At 33.1% G+C, this 27,195-nt stretch overlaps 2 protein-coding genes across 2 annotated transcripts in view; both read right to left on the reverse strand.

Annotated features, from left to right (window-relative positions):
• LOC113511083 (facilitated trehalose transporter Tret1-like) overlaps nucleotides 1-11,580 on the reverse strand; it is a 29,028-nt gene extending 17,448 nt beyond the window's left edge. Inside the window, exon 1 of the mRNA XM_026894669.3 lies at nucleotides 11,410-11,580. Within this exon, the coding sequence (XP_026750470.1) occupies nucleotides 11,410-11,482 (73 nt within the window). The 5' untranslated portion in view covers nucleotides 11,483-11,580. The remainder of the gene's footprint in view (nucleotides 1-11,409) is intronic.
• Nucleotides 11,581-18,660: 7,080 nt separating this feature from the next.
• On the reverse strand, nucleotides 18,661-25,758 carry LOC113511092 (mannose-1-phosphate guanyltransferase alpha-A). The gene is made up of 9 exons (XM_026894679.3): nucleotides 25,583-25,758; nucleotides 24,889-25,087; nucleotides 24,205-24,373; nucleotides 23,415-23,626; nucleotides 22,197-22,296; nucleotides 21,623-21,784; nucleotides 20,897-21,017; nucleotides 19,985-20,128; nucleotides 18,661-19,445 (listed from the first exon to the last, which is right to left on the reverse strand). The coding sequence occupies exons 1-9, from the start codon at nucleotides 25,620-25,622 to the stop codon at nucleotides 19,345-19,347; spliced, it is 1,248 nt and encodes a 415-aa protein (XP_026750480.1). The 5' UTR covers nucleotides 25,623-25,758; the 3' UTR covers nucleotides 18,661-19,344.
• Between the last annotated feature and the right edge of the window lie 1,437 nt (nucleotides 25,759-27,195).

Genomic DNA, 27,195 nt, shown 5'->3' on the forward strand with positions numbered 1-27,195 from the left:
TTTAAATGCTACGAGTGCTATTAGTGCCAAATTTAACAAAAAAAAGTGAATTTAAAAAAATGCTGTAAATATTTATTAGGTATAATTTTGTTTGACGTTACCAAAATATCAGTTGGGCGATTAGAGTCGTCAAGTAAACTTTGTCGGGAAAAATTATGTATGGGGCATAAAAATTTTAAAAATGTTCAAGTGGGGCATGGTATAAAAAAGGTTAAGAAACACTGGATTAAAGTATTAACCGCTTCTTCTCTACTTGCTTCCTTTTGAAAAATTACCTTACCTGCAAGACTTTGTTTAATTTACTATTTAAATTTTTATCGTTTACACTCTCGAGTGGCAACTCCGTGCATAGCATAATGTAACCGCTTACCATTGGGGGTAAGGTATTATAAGTAATGGAGATTGAGAATCCCATTGCTAGCTATATACCCAACCAGGTCGACCTCCTCGCAGTTCCCCCTGGAAACTATCATGATTAATTCCTGATGAATTCATCATGATGGACTAACTGGCCTGTTTTCATTCTCATCTATCACCCTTCACTGGTGCTCCGCCAGCGTATCATACTATTTTCACCCATAAAAAAACTGCTTACCATCAGCTGTGCCGTATGCTTGTTCGCCACCTCAGTAGTATAAAAAATAGTTTTTTCTGTCTCAAGTACGTTAGCAATATTTTAGGTACTTAGACAGGCTCATATTGTAAAGAAAAGACTCAACCGGGAAATACCCTCTGAATATTCTCATATAAATATTTATATGTCCCATAGTTTGACGTCACTGTATAATAAAAAAGTTGAAATTACAATTTTATATCCTAATAATGTTATTAGTCATACATATCCTTGATAAGAAGTCAAGGATACCCAGATTATTGTGGCCAGTCTCTCAGAGGCATGTTTTTGCATACGCGAAAATGCTTATATATATATAGATACTCATATGAATGGTATATAAAATAGATCTTAAGCTTCTTGAGTTTTTATCATATCGTTTTTGTATAAATACCTACAGATACAGATCGTTTATTCATATTTTTTTTAAATTACAAGTCCAGTTTCTGTTAATTATATCATTCCCATCGCAAATTTGTCATAGTTTTTTTCTAATTTCGAGAACTATATAATAATAATAATAATAGTGTTTAATTCAATTCACTCATAATCTTATTTTCTGATATTGCTCACAACTTAGGTTACATGTTTGTTTTTATTATTTACTTCATTTTCTTGCACTGTATAACTATGTTAAAGTAAATGCTGTGAATACCTATAATAGGCGTGTGCATTAATATTGTATTATACGTGACTATAATTTAGTCTTACTTTATAAGCCAGTCTTTCAGTTTCTAAAATTAATTTTAAATATAAAATTAAATTAAATATAAATAAGTTACTATTAATAAAATAATTATGAAGCTCTAATTTTGGATAACGTGTAGGTAGTCTGTTGAAATATAATTTATTGTAAATGTAAACAATTAAATAATTAAACTGACCATAGACAGTCTGCTGATGGGCAAAAGTAATATAAATTAAATATCGATTAATTGACTAAATATTTCGATTTGTTACTAATCAATCGATTTCAAAAAGAAGGAGATTCTCAATTCTGTTGTATTTTTCTTATGTTTGTTATCTTATAACTCTGTCAGTTATAAATCGATTCCGTAATTTTTTATTTTTATTTTAAAGGATTTTTACGTGCAGATTGGTCTCATGGAAATTTCATCAAAATTAATGCAGTAGTTTATTTTTAAATCAAAATAACTGGTTCTGTTATGATTGAATTCGGTTTTTTTGGTTGTGGAATAGAATCTAAAATCAGCAGTGTCTCTCTTAAAATGTCCCAAAAGCCTAACTGCGATTGCCGACCCACCTGCCAAGCGTGGGAACTACTAGCAAAATCCTTTTTATGGGGGAGGCCTACATTCAGCAGTGGACAGTTAATGGCCGATATGATGATGATGATGATCAATGATGGAATGAAACATCACCATCAGATGAACAAATTCGTCGGTCGAGTATCTAATTGTATTGTATTTTTTATGCTGGTCAAAATAGCAAATATGCTGACGACCCATCGGATAGAAAGAAGAAACCTAATGGAAAGTAAATAGTAATCATCGTCTACAGCAGTGTTTCCCAACCTTTTTTGTGCCATGCCCCACTTGTGCATTTCTAAAATTTTTATGCCCTCATACATAATTTTCCCGACAGAGTTTACTTGACGACTCTAATCGCCCAGTTGATATTTTGGTAACGTCAAACGAAATTATACCTAATAAATATTTACAGCATTTTTTAATTTTTTTTTTTTTTGATAAATTTGTCACCGATATCTACTCGCAGGATTTTAATGCAATCCTACGAATAGATATCGGTGCCAAAATGACCCGGATTAAGAGGGTTAAGATCGCTTTGAGTCCATTTTTTTTTTTGCTCCCCCATAACTATCAAATTGCCCCCTGTGGGGCGTGGGCCCCGCGTTGGGACCACCGGTCTACAGGCATGAACAAAATCATGAACATCAGAAAATATATTGTGATACATAAATACCTTTCATGTGTTGACATTCTTGAAACACTTATATCAGTTAGCCTTAGCGATATACATCCGTAGTTTGTTATTTTACTGCCATATCCACTCTTAGTATCTTCTTAGTATTATGAAAAGGATATTATGTCTTTTGGTAGGGGGAAAGGGATTGTTAGTAATGGGGATCTAACTCACCCTATCAGGTCGAACTCCACGTGGTCTCCCTGTACACCATCGTGGTTAATTCTAGTGGAATTCGTCACGATGGGCTAACTGACCTGCTTTCATCGTCACCTATCATCCCTCACTGGTGCCTCGCCAGCATATACCGATAGCACAGGCAGGGTTACCATTTCATTATCACCCATTAAAAAAAGTCTTTTGGTAATTTCGGGAATTCTTGCTTGATTCGTTGTTACTAGGCAACCTATTTGACTTCAACCTCACCTATTTTTGTTATACCATTGAATTGGCAAACAAGCATACAAATACGGTAAGCGGTTACCGTAGCCAATGAACGTCTGCAATACCAGGGGTATTTCGCGCGAGTTGTGTATTTACTGGGTACAGAGGAATAACATCCGAGTCCTCAGGAATGGCAACGCATGGGTATCATGGGCGAAACAGTATACTCTGTTATGTCCATGGTACTGCTCATGTCTATAGGCGACGGTTACCACTTTCCATCAGGTGGGCCGTCAGTTTGTTTGCCATTCTAAGTCGTATAAAAATAAGTGTAAGAAAATTCGGTAATCTATTGGAAAAACTTCGACAGGAAGTTTATTCTATAACCTGACTCCATAAGCTCACATATTCTTCCTAGTATCATGCCAAGGTAAGTAACGTAAAATAATAATAATAAATAATATTATTATATTATATTATATTATCGAATCGTGATATTTTATTAAATATCACGATTCGATATTAGCTAGTACTTCAAAGTGACTTCTAGCCTTTTATCCACTTAAATAGTTTGTGTAAAATTTTGAAAATGACATATTTTTAAGCAACTTGAATGACAAACAAGCTGACGGCCCACCTGATGGAAAGTAGTAACCATCGCCTATAGACGTGAGCAGTGCCATAACAGAGTATACTGTTTCGCCCATGATACTCCCTATGCGTTGCCATTCCTGAGGACCCAGGTGTTGTTCATCTATGCCCTGTAAATTGACTGCCATATCCCACCCTTCAAACTGGGGGGAAAGGGATTGTTAGTAATGGGGTCAAATAGCTCCATTACTAACAATATACCCTATCAGGTCGACCTCCACGCATGGTTCCCCCTGGAAACCATCGTGGCTAATTCAAGTAAAATTCCTCAGGATGGACTAACTGACCTGCTTTCATCCTCATTAGTCATCTATCACTGGTGCCCCGCCATTGTATACTGATAGCGCAGACGGGGTTACCATACCATTATCACCCATTAAAAAAATACCCTTCAAACCGAAACACAGCCATGCAAGCGTAACTGCTTCACGGTAGAAACACGAATTACATTACATGAAACATCTTCATAATTCACATTTCAAAAGCAAATGTTTCCTAGTAAATATAATAAAACAATTTACAGATAATTGTAATCAGGACAAGGGACAAGAACATAATAGTAATGTGGTTGTTAGCTACAATTAGGGTTGCCAATCACGCGGATAAAACTTTATATGTATCTATATTCGTGTCAAGTCCCTTGCGATAGAGACACAAATAACTAAGGGCGGGTAATATATAGTAATATCTATATATTGTAGTTACAGTATGTATACATAGGTATATTGGCCCAATAACAAATATATATATTTTTTGATGGGTGAAAATTGTATGGTAACCCCGCCTGTACTACTGAGGTGGCGAACAATCATACGGCACAGCTGATGGTAAACGGCTTTTTTTATGGGCGAAAATGATATGATACGCTGGCGGAGCACCAGTGAAGGATGATAGATGAAAATGAAAACAGGCCAGTTAGCCCATCATGATGAATTCATCAGGAATTAACCATGATAGTTTCCAGGGAGAACCGCGAGGAGGTTGGCTTGGTTGGGTATATATCAATATAGCAATGGGATTCTCAGTCTCCATTACTAACAATCCCTTTCCCCCTAATAACAAATATATTAACTACCAGTTATCCAATATATAATATCAAAAAGAAGAACTCGCTCGTAATGAATATAGAGATCCAACTGGTATGAGCGGGGGAAAGGTATTATTAGCAATGGAGTTTGACAGCCCCATTGCCAGCGATATTAGATCGACCTCCACGTGGTTCCTCCTGGAAACCATTGTGAACAATTGTTGTTGAATTCGTCATGATGGGCTAACTGACCTACTTCATCCTCACCTATCATCCTTCACTAGTGCCCCGCCGGTGTTATACCGATAGCGCGGGTGGGGTTACCATTCTATTATTACCAACAAAAAACGAGCAACTATATATGTTACAACTCACAACTAATATATCTCTAAAATACAAATGTATTTATAAAATAAATGAATTTTAGAGATATATTAATTGTGAGTTGTATATTGTTACTTGTTTTTTCACTGAAATGGCTATTAATTATTTATTTATATGTGACATTGTTTATATGTAAAATTGTCGCATGTTTGTAATTATACACTTGTACAGTCTAAAACTCCTATTATATTCGACACAATGTAATTATGTTATAGAATAAATTGAATTGAATTGAATACCCATAAAAAAATTGGTATGAGCGATACCGTATCAATATCTTGAAGAACATAATATATAGATATCGGATATTACTCATCTCTACAAATAATATGTATAGTGAAGCGAGCGGTAAAGGTCTTCATTCCTATATATAGCTCTTGCTTCATCCAATTTTTTAACTCTTCTCATTCAGGCCGATTCCGGAGATTGAATCTTCTAAAAGATGTTACATGGTTTTAAGTTTATAAGTTGGTCTAAATCTCCCTCCGGAACGATGTCTTTTATATTTTAATTACTTATTTATGTTAGCCTTTTAGCTAAAATCTTATTATATTGTAATATTTATTATATTTTAAACTGTCTTTAAAAAGAAGGAGAAAATTAGACTTCACTTCTTGTAAAATAATTTATAACCAATCTTAATATATTTTTTAGAAATAATAAGTCCGTAAAATATTTTTTTCTTTTTATTTATAATAAAATTATTCATTTAAAAACGTTAAGAGACACGGCTAATTTAATTTTGTGCATTTTCCATCTGGCAACCCTAAATCTAATGATGTTTAAGCACGGAACGAAATATCATTATGAGTATTTATTTTCACAGCGGATTGAGAATGTATGTCAATTATTGTTCATCATGATGTTTTGTACTTGTCACTGCGAAAACTAATGCATTTTGTAAAGGTACAGTCTACAAAATTTTTAATTTACGCGACTTTTATAAGGAAAGAGTTTCGTTTGTATTTTTATATTATGCGATTATGTCGCCAATTCTGAAAAAGACTTTGATATTTATTTTTACGCTTGATAGGATTTACTCCCGTGTTGGTTTCATAATTGTGAAAAGTTGGCATTAGGTAGTTTCTAATAAAGTAGTATAAATTGAATATAAAAAATATATATTTTTCTTATAACTCGCAATAATATTTGACAGAGATTTTATTTCTATATTCATCCTATGCCGTATGACTGTAACACAGAGAAAAAATAGAAATTGTATTTAAAAAAAACATAAAATTAAATAAAACCTCAACAGTAATAGTTTTTTGATTATTAAAGCTGTTGTTTGTCTGAGCAAACTGTTTGTTATAAAGCAAAATTGACTTGTGGATACACGATTCCGCTTTCAGTACAAGTATAAACTCTGTAGATCGCAACGTAAGCCAGTTGTCGAGACATTTTACGTAGTTACATAAGATTGAAAATATTTTAATTCAGAATGTGGAATCATGCAGCAAATAGATTTTGCTTCGCAATAAACAGTGTTGAGATTTTAAAATTTTATAACAAAGTGGTTATCTCACTGAAATGGCAGATAAGCGATACGGCTCGTCTGACAACAAGTAAGTTGCAGTTTATGAAGACTTATAAATATTACATAACACTATTTAAGCGAGCGAAAAGCTAGTATGAAATCAGTTTACAGCAGTTTTTTTATGAGTGAGACATCTATTGCCTAGGAGTTCCATATAGTAATCCGTCAGTACTTGCACATTGTCGATCCCGAAAAAAAAAGCTTTTTAGTACAACTTCCAAAAGTAGGAAGTTCTCACAATTATTTCATATAATAATAAATAAAGAATTTAATCAAATAATTATTGTTATTTAATTATTATCATCGAATCATCATTAAAAATCATCGTCATCATCATCGTAATACTCAACGATATTCACTGTTTATACAAAAAATGATTTATTGGCCATATGTAAGTAACTATTCGCTACGCAAGCACACTGCGACACTTGGTAAACATTTGTTTACTCTGACGACATATTTTTACAGTTCAAATTCAATTGTTGCAGCTCCAATAATACTAACATAAAAACTTATTAATAGCAAATGTTTCCCTAATGTGGTACGCCAAATTATTTTGCTTCCTATTCGTTATTTTAGTTAAAAATCGAAACATTCAATTATTTGATTTTGTGTTAATTATTATATATTATGCAGTGTATATATCTGTTGTATATGTTAATAAATATTATGCTGTCAACGATTGCCTACCTTACACAGACTACAGGAACGTTACAGGAATGTTACCTTACAGGGTACAGAGGAATAACACCTGAGTCCTCAGGAATGTCAACGCATGGGGGGGTATCATGGGCGAAACAGTATACTCTGTTATGTCCATGGTACTGCTCATGTCTATAGGTGACGGTTACCACTTTCTATTAGGTGGGCCGTCAGCTTGTTTGCCATATGCATCTAAGTTGCATAAAAAAAAAAAACCTTGTTTATTCTTTATTTCTCTTTAAACAATTGTCAACTACATAAATCTACAGAATTTAATTTAGAAACATTTGTTATTGGATATACTATTCTATTACAAAAAGATTGTAAACTGTTTTGTAAAATGCTGTTCGTTTTTTTTTTAATAAATAAATAAATAATCAAATGATCCATTTTTCTTGTACACTTGATTTGACCCGTCTTTATAGTCTATGGTCGAGTCACTTATTTGTATATTTACCATTTCGTTGTATTGAAACAAACTGTAAGTCACAAATACAATAAACAAAAGAAATACAAATCTTACTAATGTATAATACAATTGTAACCAGATGTAAGATCGTAATAAAAACAATAGAGGTTAAAACAATACTTATTAGAAATTTTGCCTGATTGTCTGTATGTTTGTATTGGCATTTTGCAAAAAATACTGCACCAAATTAGATGCGGTTTTCTCAATCGTGTTCCTGAAGATGTAACTTAAAAAAAAAACAGGATATGTTTTATCTTGATTCACAATCTAGAATTGGTTTAATTGGTTTGGATGGTCCTACTTCGAGGATCCATGGATACGAAGTAGCGTAGTAAAGCTAGTAAAATATTTTTTTCGTTGAAAGAATCGAGTTCACTCTTGACTTTTATTGTAAACGATTGTGAAGTAATTAGGCATCATTCATGTTTACAACAGTTCATTCATGGCACACGCTATGGTCATTATATAGATTCATAGTAACTAAATCGGTACAGAATTGTCCGTACAATTATATTTCTACCATCGCGCTAAGTCTTTTATGGGGTAGGCAGGGAGTACCAAAAGAAAAGAATACTATTACTAAAAATGCAAAAGAAAAGTATAAGCTTTTTTTTTGTTTTAAGAGCTATATTAATTATTATGTAATTTGGTATACATGTATTATATAGGATACGGTAGGACATAGACAACTTTTCATCTTGGTTACACGGGCGAAGTCGCGAGAATTAACTAGTTTAGTACATTGATAAATTGTAGCTCTAACTATGGAATGGATAAATATATTTTATAGTATGATATCCAAATCTCTAACCTGTTTTAATCATGAGTCAGCAAGGTCACAAACTAAGAGCAAGATGCACCAATTCCTTGCGTTATTTCAACGTTACATTAAAAATATATAGATTCGCAATGTAAAATATGTTAGAGCGGGATAGACAAGTAGGTCATTCACCTTTACAATATAAGCTCGAAAAGGATTTGGTGGGAATATGAACAAAATAAATCCTGTTTATTTTAATATATTGAAGTGTATTTAATTAATTTTAAGAGAATGGAACTAGTTGGTTAGAGTTAAGTTTGCTGTACTTAGATATACTTAATATAAATTAGGGGGGAAAAATTATAAAATTGTACATTTTCCACATAATTACGTACGTTTTAAATATTTATCTCCTTAAACGCAATATTATAGAACTATAACTTTGTACAAGCATTCGTACAAAAAAAATTAGATACATATTTATTTTTTATTTAATTTTCAATAAAAAAAAATTACTCTTTTATCAAAATAAAGTTCTGAACGTCCACGAATTAAAATTAAAATTATAAGATTTACGTAAATTTTTGCTATTTTTGCGTTTTTTTTTTTACAAAACACGTATTATTAGTAATTATTTTCTTGTCTCGTTTTTTCGGATTGCATTTCCAGACTGTTAGAGCGTGAGTATTTTTTTTTTGGATGAAAATGGATTGGTAACTCCGCCTGCGCTAACGGGATACGCTGGCGGAGCACCAATGAAGGGTGATCGATGGGAATGAAAACAGGCCAGTTTGCACATCATGATGAATTCATCAGAACTTAACCATGATAGTTTCCAGGAGGAACCGCGTGGAGGTCGACCTGGTTAGGTATATTGCTAGCAATGAGATTTTTAGTCTCCATTACTAACAATCCCTTTCCCCCCAAATTGCGTGAGTACGTTATATTCATCTTCATCATATTAGCACTTATCTATCGACTATTAAACTTTGGTCTCTTCCATAGACTGCCATAAGGAACGGGGCCGTTCTTTATAGCAGTTTAGTATGGTGGGGACGTAGGTGCGTAGTTGCCACGCTTGGCAGCGGGGTTGGCAAACGCAATTACGTTATGATGACGTTTTAAGAGAGACACTGCTGTCCATTCCTCGACCATCAACTTCTCTTAGTCGCCACTTATGAGACCCACGGGGGGTGGAAAAGAAAGGGTGGCCCATTCTATGCCGGGACCACACGGCAACGTACGCTATTTGCAATTTCAACAATATCAAATGTGTCAAATTCAGTCATTCAAGTATGTCTATGGTTTTTTTTTTAATGAATGAAATGATGACCCCGCCTGCGCTATCGATATACACTGGCGGGGCACCAGGGAGGAATGATAAGTGAGGATAAAAAGGCAGGTCAGTTAGCCCATCATGACGAATTCAACAATAAATTAGTCACCTGATAGGATATATTGATAGCAATGGGGACTAACCTCCCCATTACTAACAATCCCTTCACAACAATATCTTTGGGTAGATTGATTTTTTACCTGTTTTCGACACTCAATGCTTTATATTGAGGTAGACGTATATATAAACTATATATAAGAATCCCGGGTCAAAACACAATATTCTGGGGGGAAAGGGATTGTTAGTAATGGGGTCTAATAGTCCCATTAACTAGCAATATACCCTCTCAGGTTGACCTCCACGTGGTTCTCCCTGGAAACCATCATGTTTAATTCTTGTCGAATTCATCATGGTGGGCCAACTAACCTGCATTTTTTCTCACCTATCATCTTTCACTGGTGCCTCGTCGGTGTATACCTATAGCGCGGGCGGGATTACCAATCCTTTTTCCCGATTTTATGAAAGAATATTGTTTAAAAAAAAAAAAACAATATTCTTTCATACTAATCACTGAAAGCGCTCAACCTTTTGTAGGTATATAGTTATATAGCTCAAAATATTATGTATATATGTATGTTTTGTCTTATTATTATTAAAAGGTTCATTTCATTTCGATGTCAATATATACATGGTTATATACATATGTATATCTATATAAACGCTGTGACATAAAGCGGTAAACAGCCTCCGAAGACTTCAGGATAAAGTCGAAACAATCGAAAATAAAATCGATAAAATACAGTGAATTCGTTAATTTCCCGTTATATATGTATATATACATATGTATTGTTTATTCCAACTTGAGAGGTAAAATAGTTTTTATCTCGATAAAAAGAAATGGACACGGCAGATGGCGGTAGGGAGCAAATTAACATTTGTCGAATCATAAATATTGTAAATACAGATATTGTAGGTACATTTTACGCGATATAATAAATTTGGCAGAAATATGGTTACCATTTCGTTTTGTACAAATAGATACCAAATAAGTGTATAAACGTCAATTAAACCAACTTTAAGTTGTATTAATATTGACCGTATTAAATGATAATTATTTAAAGTTAATAAAAGTAACGTATTGTTATTTTCATTTGTGAAGACAATTGGCACAATTACTTCTACTTATGATATAGAAACATTTGTCAATTGAATATAATTAAAAGTCTGTTTAAACAAATAATTTCTTACTCACATAGTAGGTAGGTAGGTACTACATATTGTATCTGCGCACGTAAATCTTAAATAAATATGATTGCTTTTATAAGATTTCGTATTGTATTATAAAATTGAGCAATTTTTAAAATAGCTACCTAATAATTTAAATTTTTATTACGATTAAAATGTATAAAATATATTTTTATTTTGCCCTACACGAATTTTGTTAGCAATAATTACAAATTTTCTACAAATAAAAACAAGAAATATTTATTTTAATTATTTAATTAAAAATAAGCATTTATTATGGCACCAAATAATAATATCGAAAAATATAAACACATTTATTTAATTAATAAATTTTTAAAATAAAGAATTGGTACTCACTGATAATAGCGAATATATATTGATTAATTCGCGTTCCATTTTGCCACATAAATTTCGAAATTAGAATATTCATATTTGGAACGCACTTTTATTGCACACAATATTTATAACAAATTGCCATCCAGACACCGAGGTGTCTTCAATCGGACTGAATGTGGTGTTGTGGTCTCAGCGGATTCTAAACTACGAAGAATTGTTTACGGTGCACTACTTAGTCATTATCGGCATTCAACAGGTCGGAATCTGTTTTTTATAATTAATTAATATCTATTAACTTATGGTTGTCGAGTTGGTAAAAGAAAGAAAATTAATATTTCTTTTTGTACTGACTAATTGAAAAAAAATTTTTAAGTTAATCTTAATTAAATCGTTTCTTATTAATAAAATTATCCCCATGTATCTATTTATAACTTTATATATTTTATACGTATTTGTACCATCTTGTAGCTATAAGGTTTCAGATTTGATTCTTGGTTCGAGTATTTTAAGAAAAATAAGTTAGTCTCGTATCAAGGTTTATTTTCAGAGAACATCAATTGAATTGTAATTAAATTACCTAATCACTGTCTTAGTACGTGAGTTTTGAATGTGTTTTTGCAACACATTTGAGGTTATCGTTCCATCTAGTAGGGGCTTGTCTTTTGTATATTTAACCAGAGGGAGACTTTGTACAAAAGTCGTTTGCTTGGGTACCTCTGTCCCATTCGTGTTTCAACCATGAAGCAGTTGTGTTTGCATGGCTGTGTTTCGGTTTGAAGGGTGGGATATGGCGTGAATTTACAGGGTACAGAGGAATAATACCTGAGTCCTCAGGAATGGCAACGCATGAGGGGTATCATGGGTGAAACAGTATGTGAATGTACTGTTATGTCCATGGTACTGCTTAAGTCTATAGGCGACGGTTACCATTTTCCATCAGGTGGGCCGTCAGCTTGATTACCATTCTAAGTTGTATAAAAAAAAAACTTTTATAACGTTATTCAATGTTACTGAAACAGATAATTAACTATATATATATCTAGCAGCTTGTTTGCCAAAAATGTTCATAAAAAATCCTGCACTATAATTTAGTGTATGGATTATAAAGTTTACATAGTGCATTCATTAGCATATTTTTGTTTATAAACATTATCTCGAATGTAGGTAGTAGAAAAAATGTTCGGATATTTTATAACCTGTTTTATTCAATACGGTTCATGTTTGGATTGCGAACTTGTTTTTGTACGCACAGGCTGGTTGGTGCCTATGGGTCTCTATTTTTATTTATTTTTTATTAAAGTCGAAATGGTAAACAATTTGATGGCCCAATTGAAGGAAAGTGGTAACCGACTTTATAGTGATAATATCAAGAAATAAATATATTAGAGACTCTACAAAAGGCGTTTGCTTATTTACTTCTGTCGCATTCGTGTTTCTGCAGTAAAGCAGTTGTCTTTGCATGACTGTTTCAGTTTAAAGGGTAGAATATTGTAATGAAATTACAGGGCAGTGGTATAACACCATAGCCCTTAGCATTAGCATCAGTCCTTACGCATTAAGGGTATCATGGGTGATATACTCTGTTATGATCATGTCTATAAACGATGGTTTTTTTAACGGATGATAATGGAATAGTGATGTGAACAGATAGATGAGATGTAAACGCAGGTCAGTTAGCTTATCGTGATGAACACACCTGGAATTCAGCACGATGGTTTCCAGGGACTACGTGGAGGTCAACCTGACAGGTTATACTTCCAGTAATAGTAACTAGGAACTGGTAGTCTACATTACTAACAATCCCTTCTCTTCCTATAGGCGACGGTTACCACTTTCCATCAGGTGGGCCGTCAGCTTGTTTGCCATACTAAGTTGCATAAAAAAATAATTTTGCCCCAGTAACTGGCCATCAATTTAAATATATCAAACTAATTAATGAATGCGTTTATAATGACAGGCCCTTATTATTATCTAAGTATTTATGTATGTATGGGTTCTTTACAGATAAATCAGATAATATCAGCCTTGCTTGCCACCTACCAGCATCTTTGTGGTATATTTATACGTATATATTTACTATGTGTCTAATTATAAACTATTATTCCAAGTTATATATAGCTTAGTTATTTTAATGTTGTGTTAGTGTACATTGTAAAATCAGGGTAATAAATAAAAATCAACAATTCAATTTCCTCTTTACCTTATTTTGCATATCCATTCCATTATAAAAAGAATGGCAAAAAAAGATTGTTTTCAGCACTAAAATCTCCTTATTGTAATCATACTATAAAAAAAAAATTGTGAATTTAATATATTTATGTATACTAATATTATAAACAGGAAAGTTTTCAATTTTTTGTATGTTTATTTATAATGGATAAACTCAATAACTGCTTAATCGATTTTAAAAATTCTATATTATCAACGAGTAATATTTACCTGTACAAAGTCGAGTCGGATTTCTAGTATATTAATTTAATAGAATAAATTATTTTAATTAATATGAGACCAACAAAAGAATAACAACAAATGACATTTTGATTAAAAATGAATGGCCGAAATCGGTGCTGATTTGACGAAAATATTAAGCAACATTACATAAAAAATATAGTCGGACTAGTCATCCAGCCCGGCTTTATACCGGTAGAGGGAATTTTAGAAAATACAATACAGCCTGCGTTACCCGCTGATAACGTAGCTTTTTATAGTTGAAAAAAATATTAAAATCGTTTCAGCAATTTGTGAGTTTATCCATTACAAACAAACAAACGAACAATCAAATCTTTTTATAATATTATTTTATTGACAAATTGAAACCCTCCTTTTTGAAGTCGGTTAAAAACGCCGTACTTCTATCATGGGGGAAGAGGAAGGAAGTATCGACGATCATCCTTCCGCAATGAAGACAACAGTTGTAACAACAGCGACATTGGTGGCGGAGACAAAACTGAAGCGTTTTAATGTGGCAACAAAAAACCGGAACAAGTTCCAGTTTTAACACAGTATCGCCCAACATTTAGACCTTACCGTTATGATTAGATCAATAACATCTAGGGAAAGTGTTTGCCTGCAAATAGACCGACAAACTCCGTTAAAAGGAAATAAGGGTTTTTGGTAGGAACAAGAGAAATAAGTGTTTCTTTTTTAATGGGTGAAAGTGGAATAGTATCCACACCTACGCTATCAGTTTACGCTGGCGGAGCACCAGTGAGGGATGATAGGTGAGGATAAAAGCAGGTCAGTTAGTCTATCGTAACGAATTCCACAAGAATTAATCATAATGGTTACCAGGGGGGACCGCGTGGAGGTCGACCTGATAGGGTATATTGCTCGCAATAAAACTGTTGAACGTCATTACCAACAATCCCTTTCCCCATATAAATATGATAAAAGAGTGGTACCTATTTAATTTTTTTATTGGTACTTCTTTGTTACGATAATTTAAGAATTTACTTCACATTTACATAAAGTGCCACTACGCAACCGTGGCAAAACCAATAATTTTGATTTAAAAACTAAACTGTTGAATCGATTTAAATAGAATTCCTTTGGAAGTAATCTGAAAGGATATCCTTTCAGAAAAAAAAATCAATCCAAAAATTTAATGAGGGAGTTTAGATCTGGTAACAGATATAAGTAAGAAAAATACAATGGAATTGAACGGCTCCTTCTTTTTTGAAGCTGGTTGAAAAAGTAATTTCAATTGTAAACACACACATAGCCCCCCCCCCCTTGGGGAGGAAAGGGATTGTTAGTAATGGAGACTAAAAATTCCATTACTAGCAATATACCCAACCAGGTCGACCTCCTCGTGGTTCCCCCTGGAAACTATCATGGTTAATTCCTGATGAATTGGTCATGATGGGCTAACTGGCCTGTTTTCATTCTCATTTATCACCCTTCACTGGTGCTCCGTCTGCGTATCCCGTTAGCGCAGGCGGGATTACCATTCCATTTTCACCCATCGAAAAAATAAAGCCCCCCTACACACTGTATGTACGACGACATGTACATATCAGGTATCCATCTTATTTATTGTTATTAAGAATTCATTATTCTAAAATTATTTTTTACCAGCTCTTCGCCCGCTACTTCATACGCGTGTATTTCAGAAGTTGGAAAAATGGAACAGACCATCTTTAGACGGTGTATCGAAATAAAAAATATACCATATTTTTAACTTAAATCTTAGGGATTCGATTGTGACAACCCTATCTTATTTGGTGTAGTAGTTTTTGCGTGATACCAAAACAAACATATAGACAGAAAGACGGTGAAATTTTCTATAAATTATGATTTGATATCTATTGATCTTATTAAAACCTTTCATGAATGAATAATTGAATGAATGAAAACTCTTTATCGTTCTCTTCAAAGAATTATACAGATCTTTATAAGATTAACAATATGTACACAAATGAAATGATACTTAATTACATAAAAGCATATTAATGTTTACCAGAGGGAGACTTTGTACAAAAGTCGATTGCTTGGGTACCTCTGTCCCATTCCTGTTTCTATCGTAAAGTATTGTGTTTGCATGGCTGTATTTCGGTTTGAAAAGGATGGGATATGGCGTGAATTTACAGGGTACAGAGAAATAACACCTGAGTCCTTAGGAATGGCAACGCATGGGGGTATCATGGGCGAAACAGTATACTCTGTTATGTCCATGGTACTGTTCATGTCTATAGGCGATGGTTACCACTTTCCATCAGGTGGGCCATCAGCTTGTTTGCCATTCTAAGTTGCATAAAAAAAATTGAAAACGTCCTTCTTTCTAAAATGGGTTGAAAAGATGTAATTTGTAAGAATAAAATAAATATAAAATAATGAAACAACATTGTTTATAATTCATAAAATTCCTTGTATTCATTATCGAAGTCACATGTGTTTTTGTAAGAACATATATGTATTTAAAAAAGTATAACGCTTTTTATAAACACTAAATTAATTTGTGCGTTATGTTAGAGGTATATAAAGTTCAAATTATAATTTGAAATTAGCGACACAAAATTTGAATTTAATTGTGTATGGAATGAAAGACGTAATACTCTTTTATTCGCATTAAAATGTATTTATTTACAAGGTGCTTATATGTATATTGGTAATGGGTGAAAATGGAATGGTAACCCCGCCAGCGCTGTCGGTATATGTTGGCGGGCCACCAGTGATGGGCGAGGACAAAAGCAGGTTGGTTTACAAATTGGCTCATTGAGAATATTCAACAAGAATTAACTACGATGGTGTCTAGAGGGCACCGCGTGGAGGATGCTAATATACGCTTGCTAACAGTTGGGCTTTTAGACCCCATTACCAACAATCCGTTTCAGGGGAGAAAGGGATATTTGGACAAGTAAAAATTTCATTATTGATTCTTACACAAGGTTAAGTCAGTCCTGTAGAAACATCTCTACAGATGGGCAATGGGAACTGTAAATAATGGGGACTAGTAGGCCCATCGGTAACTAAATACCCCATTAGGTTGATCTCAACGCGGTTCCATCTGGATTAAAATTTTTTAATTCTTAGTGACTAAAGTTTTTTCTGCCTACCCTAATGGGAGACAGGCGTGATGTAAAAGATGTGAATGTATGTATGACTAAAGTCAATGCAGGTTAACTGACATAACTTCATCTTTACTTATCATACTCCACTGGTAGTAGCATAAACAAGCTACCCTTCTATGTTAATCCATTAAAAACAAAAGTATAAATTTAAAACATAAAAATGAAGTTTGAAACTTCCATATCTTAGAATATCAAAGTTCTAAATCTGAATGTTTTGACAAATCGACAGTCTGAGATTTTCACTTTTAGAATCAGTGTTATTATAAGACATGCATATTCTATGATTGTAAAACTTGTTGCTGAGACGCCCCGCTGACTAGGAAGTACTGTAAATGAACTGGACCGGCTTTTTATTATTATTATTCTGTAAATGAATTGGGCCGATTTTATATTATTTTGTACCAGCTCTAATCTCTAGCCACTTTAAGCCTTAACCCGCGACTTTGCATAATTGGAATTTTTTTACTGACCGGGACAAGAAACAGCCTATGTCGTTTTCCATTCCATATAGTACGTATATGTTAAATTAATATACAGTGATACCTCAACATACGAGTTTAATTCGTTCCGAAACCTTGTTCGTATGTCAAAGCAATTTTCCCCGTTGTAATAAATTGAAATGCCATTAATCCGTTCTAGCTACCTAAAGAACTGGTATTTTGAATAAAAAAAAAGTATTTACAAGAAGAAACATTAATTTATAAACTCGCACACTTTGCTCATGTTTTTCTATCATTTCACGCTTTAGTTCAATAGACATCATCTTCTTTTTCGGACCCATGGTTATAAAAATGTGATAATGTTTTGTTATTGTACAAAAAGCAAAAAACGCGAACCCAACTTATCAAAAATGCTTCGAAAACGAGGGAAACAAGCACACAGACTGAGGTCTAGTCTAAGGTGGGAGAAAGTGTTAGACGCTGCACACGACACTAAAATACGCCCCGCATGTTGAGGTTGTATGCAGCGGTTCCTCGTATCTCAAATCTTGTTCTCATCTCAAAGCAAAATATCGCTCTCTCGCGGCTCTGATATGTCACAGTAACACTGGTATGTCGAGGTACCACTGTATAGGTATTATTATAAAGTAAAAATAAATCCACTTTCACATTTATAATATTAGTACGGATTATATCCATAGAAATATCATTTTAATTTACATACACTTACCCTCACTAATATGGTAAGTTGGGTCTTAATACCATTATTATATATATTATACCTCGTTTACGATATGGGCCGTATGCTTGCAGCTGATAAACCAAAATAACATCGTTCAACAATTGCGAAATTATAAATCTTACGTTTATTCTTATAAAATAATATTTAAATACTTGACGTTATATCCATTTGAGAATTAATAAAATTTTCCATCTACTAAAATAGGTTAGAGCATTTTTTTTACAACACAGGGGGCAAACGAGCATGCGGCTCACCTGATGGTAAGTGACTACCGCCGCCCATGGTCACCCGCAACACCAACGAGATAGAGCATTTACAATAGAAGATGCCATTAGCAGAATTTTCTCTTCCAAAATACTAGCGAAATCCTACGACTAGAAAGACATTTACGAAAATTTTTCTTAATTCCAGGGTTGCCATTTTTCTTCAACAATTTTGTTACTCCAAAATTTTGTAATCTGACAACTCTGCCTAAATCTTAAATATGCAGTCTAAAATTGCCAGTGGAACTTATTTAAAAAAAAAAAAACATGGTCCGTATAATTACTAAGTAAGTTAGTATGCAAGACTCAAAATCTTAGTCATCTTCTAACCAAGGAATTATAATTTTGAGACTCGAAACCAAAATTTCTTTGAGGAAAAATATTCCGATTTACTGATAATTTAGTCTAACAATCCATTTTTAATACTTGACATATTTTGTAAGCAATTCCATTTTCCTTAAAACCAATCCGTATTTCAATCATCCAATCATCAATCAAACCAACCAATCATATTTCAAAACTCTTTTGAAATTAGTGTGTATTTTAGATATTTCATTTAGGAATATTAATTAGAAAAATCAAAATTAAATTAGAACTCAAACAGATTGCTCTGAGCCTACTTGATGTATTCTTGCGACATCTATATAAAACCATATCTGTACATTTATAGGTTTATCTTATATTGTAAACGCTTTAATTACATATACAGTCATTTTTATTTTTAAATCTTATATTTCTAGTAATGGGAGGAGGCGAAATATTCTGACGTAAAAACCGTACTCTCCCTGAAGAAGACTTCCGAATGAATTCCAAACAAATATTGGAAACGTCAAATATAATAAATTCATCAAAATTCCTGTTACTCAAAATTATACATATACCTATATAGATAATAAAAATAATTTTGGTACATTTTGGTCTCTGTAAGCGTGTTGTAGGCACTATAATATGATTTCGTGTTTGAAACTTCTCGTGAGATGCTTGTGTGGTAGCACTATTGAGTTGAGAAGGATGGTCTCTGCTGGAACTACGACGCTGGCGCCTGCAATACATAAATATATTCAATTATTCATCAGGGAAAAATAAAAAAGGGAAAAATTATTAAGACGACCTTAAAACGGATGTCTAATAGTAATATAAATAAAAAATCGATAAATATGTCAGTAGTTGCCACGCTTGGCAGGCAGGTTCGTAACCGTAGTTAGACTTTGGTGATGTTTTAAAAGGGACACTGCTGCCCATTCCTCGAGCATTTAATTATCTTAGTCGCCTATTACAACTTTCACGGAAAAGGAAGAGGCTGGCTTGTCCTATGCTATTTATATATTATTGAGATTCGGGCTTTTTCATGCAGAAAACCTGTGATACTGCGACCTTTTCACGATCTTTTGTGTTCGCCTTCTTTAATTCGCTACTAATTCCCATCAGTGATAGGAAGTTTAAGATGTTTTTATAGCGATGTTTTTTATCTCCGCGGGATATAAAGTGTATTTTCCAAAGGAGATATATTGTTTATGTGTGAATGCCCTCCAACCACAAATTAAAATTTTAATGCTATTCTATATGTATGTGTAGTTTTACCTAATATTGTGATAGAAGGGTTGAGTCTCCCATCAGAGTTGAAGAGTGGCGTGTTGTCCATCTTAGCGAAGGGTTTGTTTGGATCCGGATCGGAAGGCGTGCCTTCGACGCGCGACCACTCGCCCACAGACGCATCTTGTCCCACTGTTAGAAATAATAGCAATATATTATGCACCCAATAATTGACTGGTAGAAAACACCACCCAGTATAAAGTCTATCAAAAAACATACAATTAAACTGTGCTTTAAAGATTAAATAAATAAATATGTCATTTTATAACTTTTTTTAATACCACAAAGATGACAAACAGTTATACAGCTCGCCCGCAACACTAGGGGTGTTACGTGAGCATTGCCAACCCTGAAGAAACAATATATCTTTTATGGAGAACCCCATACTGTAGTATCCACTGAAAACCTCGGTAGGAAGGTCATTCCACAGCCTAAACGTTCTTTGAACTTTTTTATAGAACTTGGAATGTCAAACAGACTGACAGCCAATTTGGTGGTAATTGTAGGTCATAGATGAAAGATAGTATCTGCCTTGCCGATCCATATAATATCATCTACTATGAATAAAATGAGATCAAATACTATCTTTAATATATGAATAAAATAAAATGTAATTAAATCCGAAATTAGTATTTTATAATATATTAACTTTAATAGACAATTTTTTGATATTTTGGGTTGCATTATTATGATTATAGTAGGGGGTCTCTATTTTTTTTTAATATGTAATCCATGTTATTCCTTGATAATGCAACTATCTATAGGTAAAACAATTTTAAAATTATATAATTGTATAAAAATCACCATACAAACAGATTTGGACCACACCATCAGCGTGGTATTATCATTTTGACCAATTACTGTAAAAAAAAATATCATGATGATGGTGAAATGACTTACCAACCGAGTACATGACTAAGGCGTGCTCGTTAATTGTGGCGTGGTTTAGTACTATTGACTCCTTGATCCTGACCCCCGCTTTTATCGTTACTCCAGCACCGATCGACACGTTCGGACCTATCTGTAAAATAAAGTGGGAGATATTTTTAATCGAATGTAAATGATATGGTTGCCCCACCTGCGTGTATAAGGTACAATACCTTCCTCCTGGGGAGGAAAGGAATTGTTAGTAATGTGAACTTACAATCTCATTGCTAGCAATATAGGGTATATGGTAACCCCGCCTGCGCTAACGGGTACAGAGGAATAACACCTGAGTCCTCAGGAATGGCAACGCATGGGGGGTATCATGGGCGAAACAGTATACTCTGTTATGTCCATGGTACTGCTCATGTCTATAGGCGACGGTTACCACTATCCATCAGGTGGGTCGTCAGCTTGTTTGCCATTCTAAGTTGTATGAAAAAAAAAATACGCTGGCGGGGCACCAGTGAGAGATCATAGGTGAGGATGAAAGGGCAAGTCAGTTAGCCCATCGTGACGAATACACCTGGAATTAAGCACGATAGTTTCCAAAGGGAAACACGTGAAGGTCGACCTAATAGGGTATATTACTAGCAATGGGACTAATAGTCCCCATTACTAACAATCCCTTCTCTCCGCTCATTCCATATTACCTATATTATTAACGAGTTAATATTTATTTATAAATAAAATAATATATACCACGGCAGTACTATCTACAATAGCTGTAGGGTGCAGGAAAACATCTGGCAGTATGTGGCAGGGCGCGGGGACGGCTTGCCGTTCGCGGTGCAACTCCAGGTAATGGCGGTTGGCATATATAGCAGAACCGGCCGTTTTCACTTGCGACCACCAGCTCGTCACCTTTGGTTAGAAATGAAATGAATAATAAGTATAAGGGGGTAGGTACTTTTAGCCTCTCAATAAAAAATATTATACCGTCGTTTAAGTTCTAACATCGCGGTAGTTAAAAACTCGTCAAATGAAAAAGTCAAGAGTTAATTACATCATTCGATAGAGAATTGAAAGGTTTCTCTTTTAACTAGATGATAACAAGGACTCGAACCTTAACAACGGTCAATTAGAAAGTATATAAAGAAAATTTAAAACTGGAATGCAATAGAATAATTTTCATTGAACGAATTAAAACAGTTTTATTACTCTCGTGGAAAAATTACGCGATGTTAAAACTTAAAAGGTGGGTCGTTTGTTTTTTGCAATTCTATGTAGTATAAAAAAAATATTACATCTAATAATTATAAAATATATAATATACCTGCATCGCATATAATTTCTTCGTGCCAGCTAAAGGCGCCAAAACATCCTGCTCCCACGACATATATCCCGGGTGAGGGCTACTGTTACCGTTGGTACCACTGAAAATAACAAAGTGCATAAAATAAACAAATGATAGAGAGTCTGTTGAATAATAGAATAGAATATAAATAACCTTTAATCAAAGAGACTTGTTTACCAGCTATTCTAAATATTTTATTTTATAATTATAAATATTTTTATAATTCTATTGCTAGTTTCGGAATGTTGTTATCTGCTGAGAAGAACTTGCAAGAAACTCAACAGTAACTCATCTCAATTTATTCTGATATACAATAGGGGTTACAGACAGCCCTCTATGTCGAAGCTGTTATAAAACCGAAGAAACGGCTATTCATGTAATCCTGGAATGTGAAACTGTAGCCCCTCAACATTTAGAAATCCTCGAAACAGTGAAGTCATTCCATAAGGCCTGTGAAGACTCCAGGAAGCTTCTGTGCTTCTGGTTGCTACTGGGCTGGCTGTACTATGACTCATATGCACAATGGCCCAAATGGGAGGCTTAGCACGGAAATAAGAGTCAAGTTTACATTACATTATGGGTACTCTGGTTATAGTCAGTATTGAGTTCTATTTACATGTATTATTCAATGTGAAATAATTAAGCAAGCATGAGCCAACCACTCTCCACAAGCAGCATCTGATTACATGTATGATGGATGAGCCAGTCATCACTACACTCAATTATATTTAAGGGAACTCAACAACCCGACCCACCACACCACTAATCAGTCTGAACCTTATAGTGAGCAAGACTTAGTTCAAGTTTATTGACAAAATCTTGAGTACAATTTACATCCTATGTGATAATCAAAATACCATTTATTATAAAATTTGAATGGTCATTCAATCAGATAAAAATAATTAATATAATAGTATCAATAAGTTCATAATCAAAATGAAAATTTTTATAGACATTATTATAAGTAAAATAATAATAAAATATAAAAATTGTTTAATCTAATTTTTTTTCATCAATCATCTGTCCTAATAATAATTAATGTGATTCATATTGTATTGTGAGTGTTCATATTTCAGGTAACACCGAAAGAAAGAAAAAGTAATAAAGCTGATAGAAATCCTTACTAAAGTAAGAAGCAACACTTTTACATAATATTAATAAGTATTTTGAAAAAATTCTCATTATAATGCTTCTTACCTATAAAATCCATCTTGTTTCCTCTGGAAAGCATCAGCCATCGTGTGAAATACTTGTAAGGAACACACATAGACTCCACAGTTGATGAGTGTAGACACATAACTGTTGGGCTTCTCAACATAATGGTTGACTGCCTTAGTGACTGTGTCACAAACCATGCAGCCATAGTGGACAGACTGTTGACGTGTGGCCTCTGTGCCCATTATTGTTACCTGGAGCATTAAAGGTCTAATCATTCAGCTGTTAACTGTCCATTGTTGAATGTAGACTACCACCAAAAAATGGAGGGGGGGTTAACAAAATAATTAAAGGTCTAATAATATAGTTAGAAATATATTACTGGGAAACATTGTTTTACTGTTATTTTATTACTAGCTATATTTCTTGTAGCTTCCCTGTGCATCAATACATAAAGTAACCTGTATTAATACATAGGATTATATTAATATTATTAGGTAAAGTCAATAATACTAATAATTATATAAATAAATAATAATAAATCACCTATCTTTAAACAAAATTTTAATCAAATCCAAACAGCTATTTAAGCATAATTCAGTAACAAACATCCATCCTACTAATATTAAAAACTGGCTATTTCTCATGACTTTGCCTATGTAAACTATTATACATATAAAGTAACCTATGTGTTACATTAGAATATAACTGGTCCATGTACTAAATTTCATTCAAATCCATGCAATTGTTTAAGGATAATTAACAGGATATTAAGAGTGCATTGTAGGCAAAATTATAGAAAATAGTTATACTGTAACACAAGCATACTAACCAGTGCATCTGATCTTTCATTATGGAATGTCCATAACTCTTTTAGTCCAAAATCAGCACAAACATCTCCATTCAGCAAAAAGAATGCTGATGGATTGCCAGCTCGGATTTGATCCCTGAAGAGATAGAGACCTCCTCCAGTACCGAGTGGTGTGAACTCTTGTAAATATCTGAAATTATGTTAACATTTTATTATTAACAACTTTGCTTTAATTACCAGAGGGAGAAAAGAGGTACACACTTATGTTTCTGTCATCAATCAGTATATAAATCCTCAGGTACAGCAGCGGCTAGATTTACCAACAAGCTGCTGATATAGGCTGCAATCTATAGTTGACCGATATAAATAGTGGCAGATCTTGCAACTTGTAATAAATTGTAATTCATATTTTATTTTATATTTTAATCATTTTATTACTAATTTATTAATTGCCTATTCTACCTATTCATACCTAAATAAATGCCTACGTAAATGTAACAAACAAAACATGTAATAGCTTGCACTTATAAAAAATATAAATCCAAAACTGGATTATGGCAACATTATGAATATTGTTGTGGTTATTCATCCTTATTATTCTTATACTTATATATTTTTTTCTTTCAATAAATGATAGTTTTGTTGAGTAGACCATTCATCACTTTCGTACAGTATTACAATATTTACTAATAGAACTTTCATAACCTGATAATAATAGGGTATTCCTTCTGCATATCACTCACAAATTGTGCCATATGTGCAGTTGTATATGATCCAATGATTAGTATTTCCTTGCATTCTTCTAATTTAGCACACGCCTCAATATGATGCTGGATTAAGGGCACCCCAGCAATGGGAAAAAGTGGTTTGGGAGTGTCCAGCGAGAGAGGCCGAAACCGTGTGCCTGTGTAACAAATTTTAAACATAAATATTTTAAATTATATCCATTCAGCATCCTTGATACATTACAAAGAAGTTAAAGGCAAAAAGTACAAATTTAGTATACCATATTTTAGACATGATTAATATATATTAGAGGTATATAAACTGTGATGGAAAGTAATGTAATAATTAAAACTGAATAAAAGTGTTTTAGACATTTATATATATAAGAACATATTTTTTGCATGGCAATTATTCAATCTCATATAGAAAATAATGCAGCCAAAATTATCATAAATATGTAGTAAGTACTAAAAGTAGATAAGAACGATATCTAACCTACATTACGTACAAATGTTTTAAGTCGTACGATACTAATACAGTAATATATAACACCTCATTAAATTCTTATCTACTAAAATATTATTCCAGTTACAAATCGTACGAGATACTTGTAATAATATATTGGAATTTTAGTGTACTTTTAAAATTTAAATACCGGTGACGTCAATGTTACCTTTTTGCGGTCCACCAATTAGTATTACCGCTTTTAGCATTTTTAACAAATTTTATACAATTTAAATTCGTTCAACAGTCAATTTATATGTAAATAAAATAGTTCTATGTTAATAAAATTATTGAAAAACACGTCAGAAGAAAAGTAAGCATTTGTAAACAACAAATGAAATGACATTTTAGACATTTAAAGATAATGTCGAGCTGTGACAGTGACTTTAGTGTCAATATCAAATCTCTATTTGAAATTTGACTAGAGGCGTAGATTGAGCCGAAATCTTTAAGATTAAGAACATTGTGTTTTTTTTTTATGAATAGTTATAGAAAAAACAATACAATGCTAACGATAAAAATATAGATATTTTCATTGATAAAAATGAAATATTAACTCTGCTTGCGCTGTCGGTATACGCTGGCGAGATATCAATGAGCGATGACAGATGATTGCAAAAAACTTGACCCATTACGAAGAATTTAACAAGAATTAACCACAATAGTTTTCGAGGGAAACCGCGTGAAAATCGATCTGATTGGGTATAGTATTAACAATGGACCTTTTAGACCTCATTACTAACAATCCCTTTTCCCTCTTTATGACTACCTGCTCTAGTTTGGCAATTACTGCTACTACGACTTAAAACTCTTCTTATTGGGGACGCTTATATTTAGCAGGGACAGTTAACGGCTGATATAATAATAATAACAACAATAAAATATAACTGCACACGGTATTCAACTTACCACGATTATCGTTTGACAATTTCAATTTCAACCCGAAGTCTTGTGTATATATCCAGTCTTCCAATTTTGAATACATCAATGAACATGTTCTGATTGATTTTTATTACTAAGTTTTTTTTAATCAGATCCTGTTATATTCATCAGATCCAGATATATATATATATATATATATATATATATATATATATATATATATATATATATATATATATATGTATGAGTCACAGCACGACAATTTGAAAAATAATATAAACAATTTTTACATATCTATCTATCTACTTAGATGTTATTGATGTACCTAATATTCGTAAATTGAATTAAATATAATCTCAAGCAGACACGTGTAAACTTTAATACGTAATTGGAAATAGAAAACATAGATAGATCAAAGACTGGAATAGTAGATATTAATGTTACTTGTGTTTGGTCGCAAATTAAGAAGCTTTCAATCCCACAAAGGTTTGTTTGCTTGGTATTACCTACCACTGTTTCGCCCACTGATTATTGTAGGTAACCATGTCTTCTTATAAGTGTATTTTACGAGTCTTGTGCTAATTCTACTACTATACTAATCTGTACATAGTATAAAAGAAAATCGCTTCACGTCGTCTGTATGCTTAGATTTTTTAAACTACGCAACGGATTTAAATTTGTTTTCTCATTAATAGACAGAATGAATCAAGAGGCAGTTTTATGCCTATAGTTTAATATTGTCTTGTTGAAGTATGACGTTAATTGTTCAAGATGTCTGAAGAAATTAAGTCGATTTTCTTTTCATCTTTCATCGAAAATACTGAAATATAACAAATTAATATATGATGGAATTATTCCTTCCTATTAGAACTACAAAAAGTCAACGTTGGCATTCTACCT

This window comes from Galleria mellonella, unplaced genomic scaffold (genome assembly GCF_026898425.1).
Source record: "Galleria mellonella isolate WM207_F2 unplaced genomic scaffold, CSIRO_AGI_GalMel_v1 utg133, whole genome shotgun sequence".
Classification (NCBI taxonomy): Eukaryota; Metazoa; Arthropoda; class Insecta; order Lepidoptera; family Pyralidae; genus Galleria; species Galleria mellonella.

Excerpts from the sequence above, each read along its gene's own strand:
- LOC113511092 (XM_026894679.3), bottom strand. The coding sequence starts at position 25,622 with ATGCTAAAAGCGGTAATACTAATTGGTGGACCGCAAAAAG. Across the intron at positions 22,297-23,414 it reads AAACAAGATGGATTTTATAG|TGGTACCAACGGTAACAGTA; the intron begins GTAAGAAGCATT and ends TGTTATTTTCAG. Across the intron at positions 20,129-20,896 it reads CTTAGTCATGTACTCGGTTG|TGGGACAAGATGCGTCTGTG; the intron begins GTAAGTCATTTC and ends TATTTCTAACAG.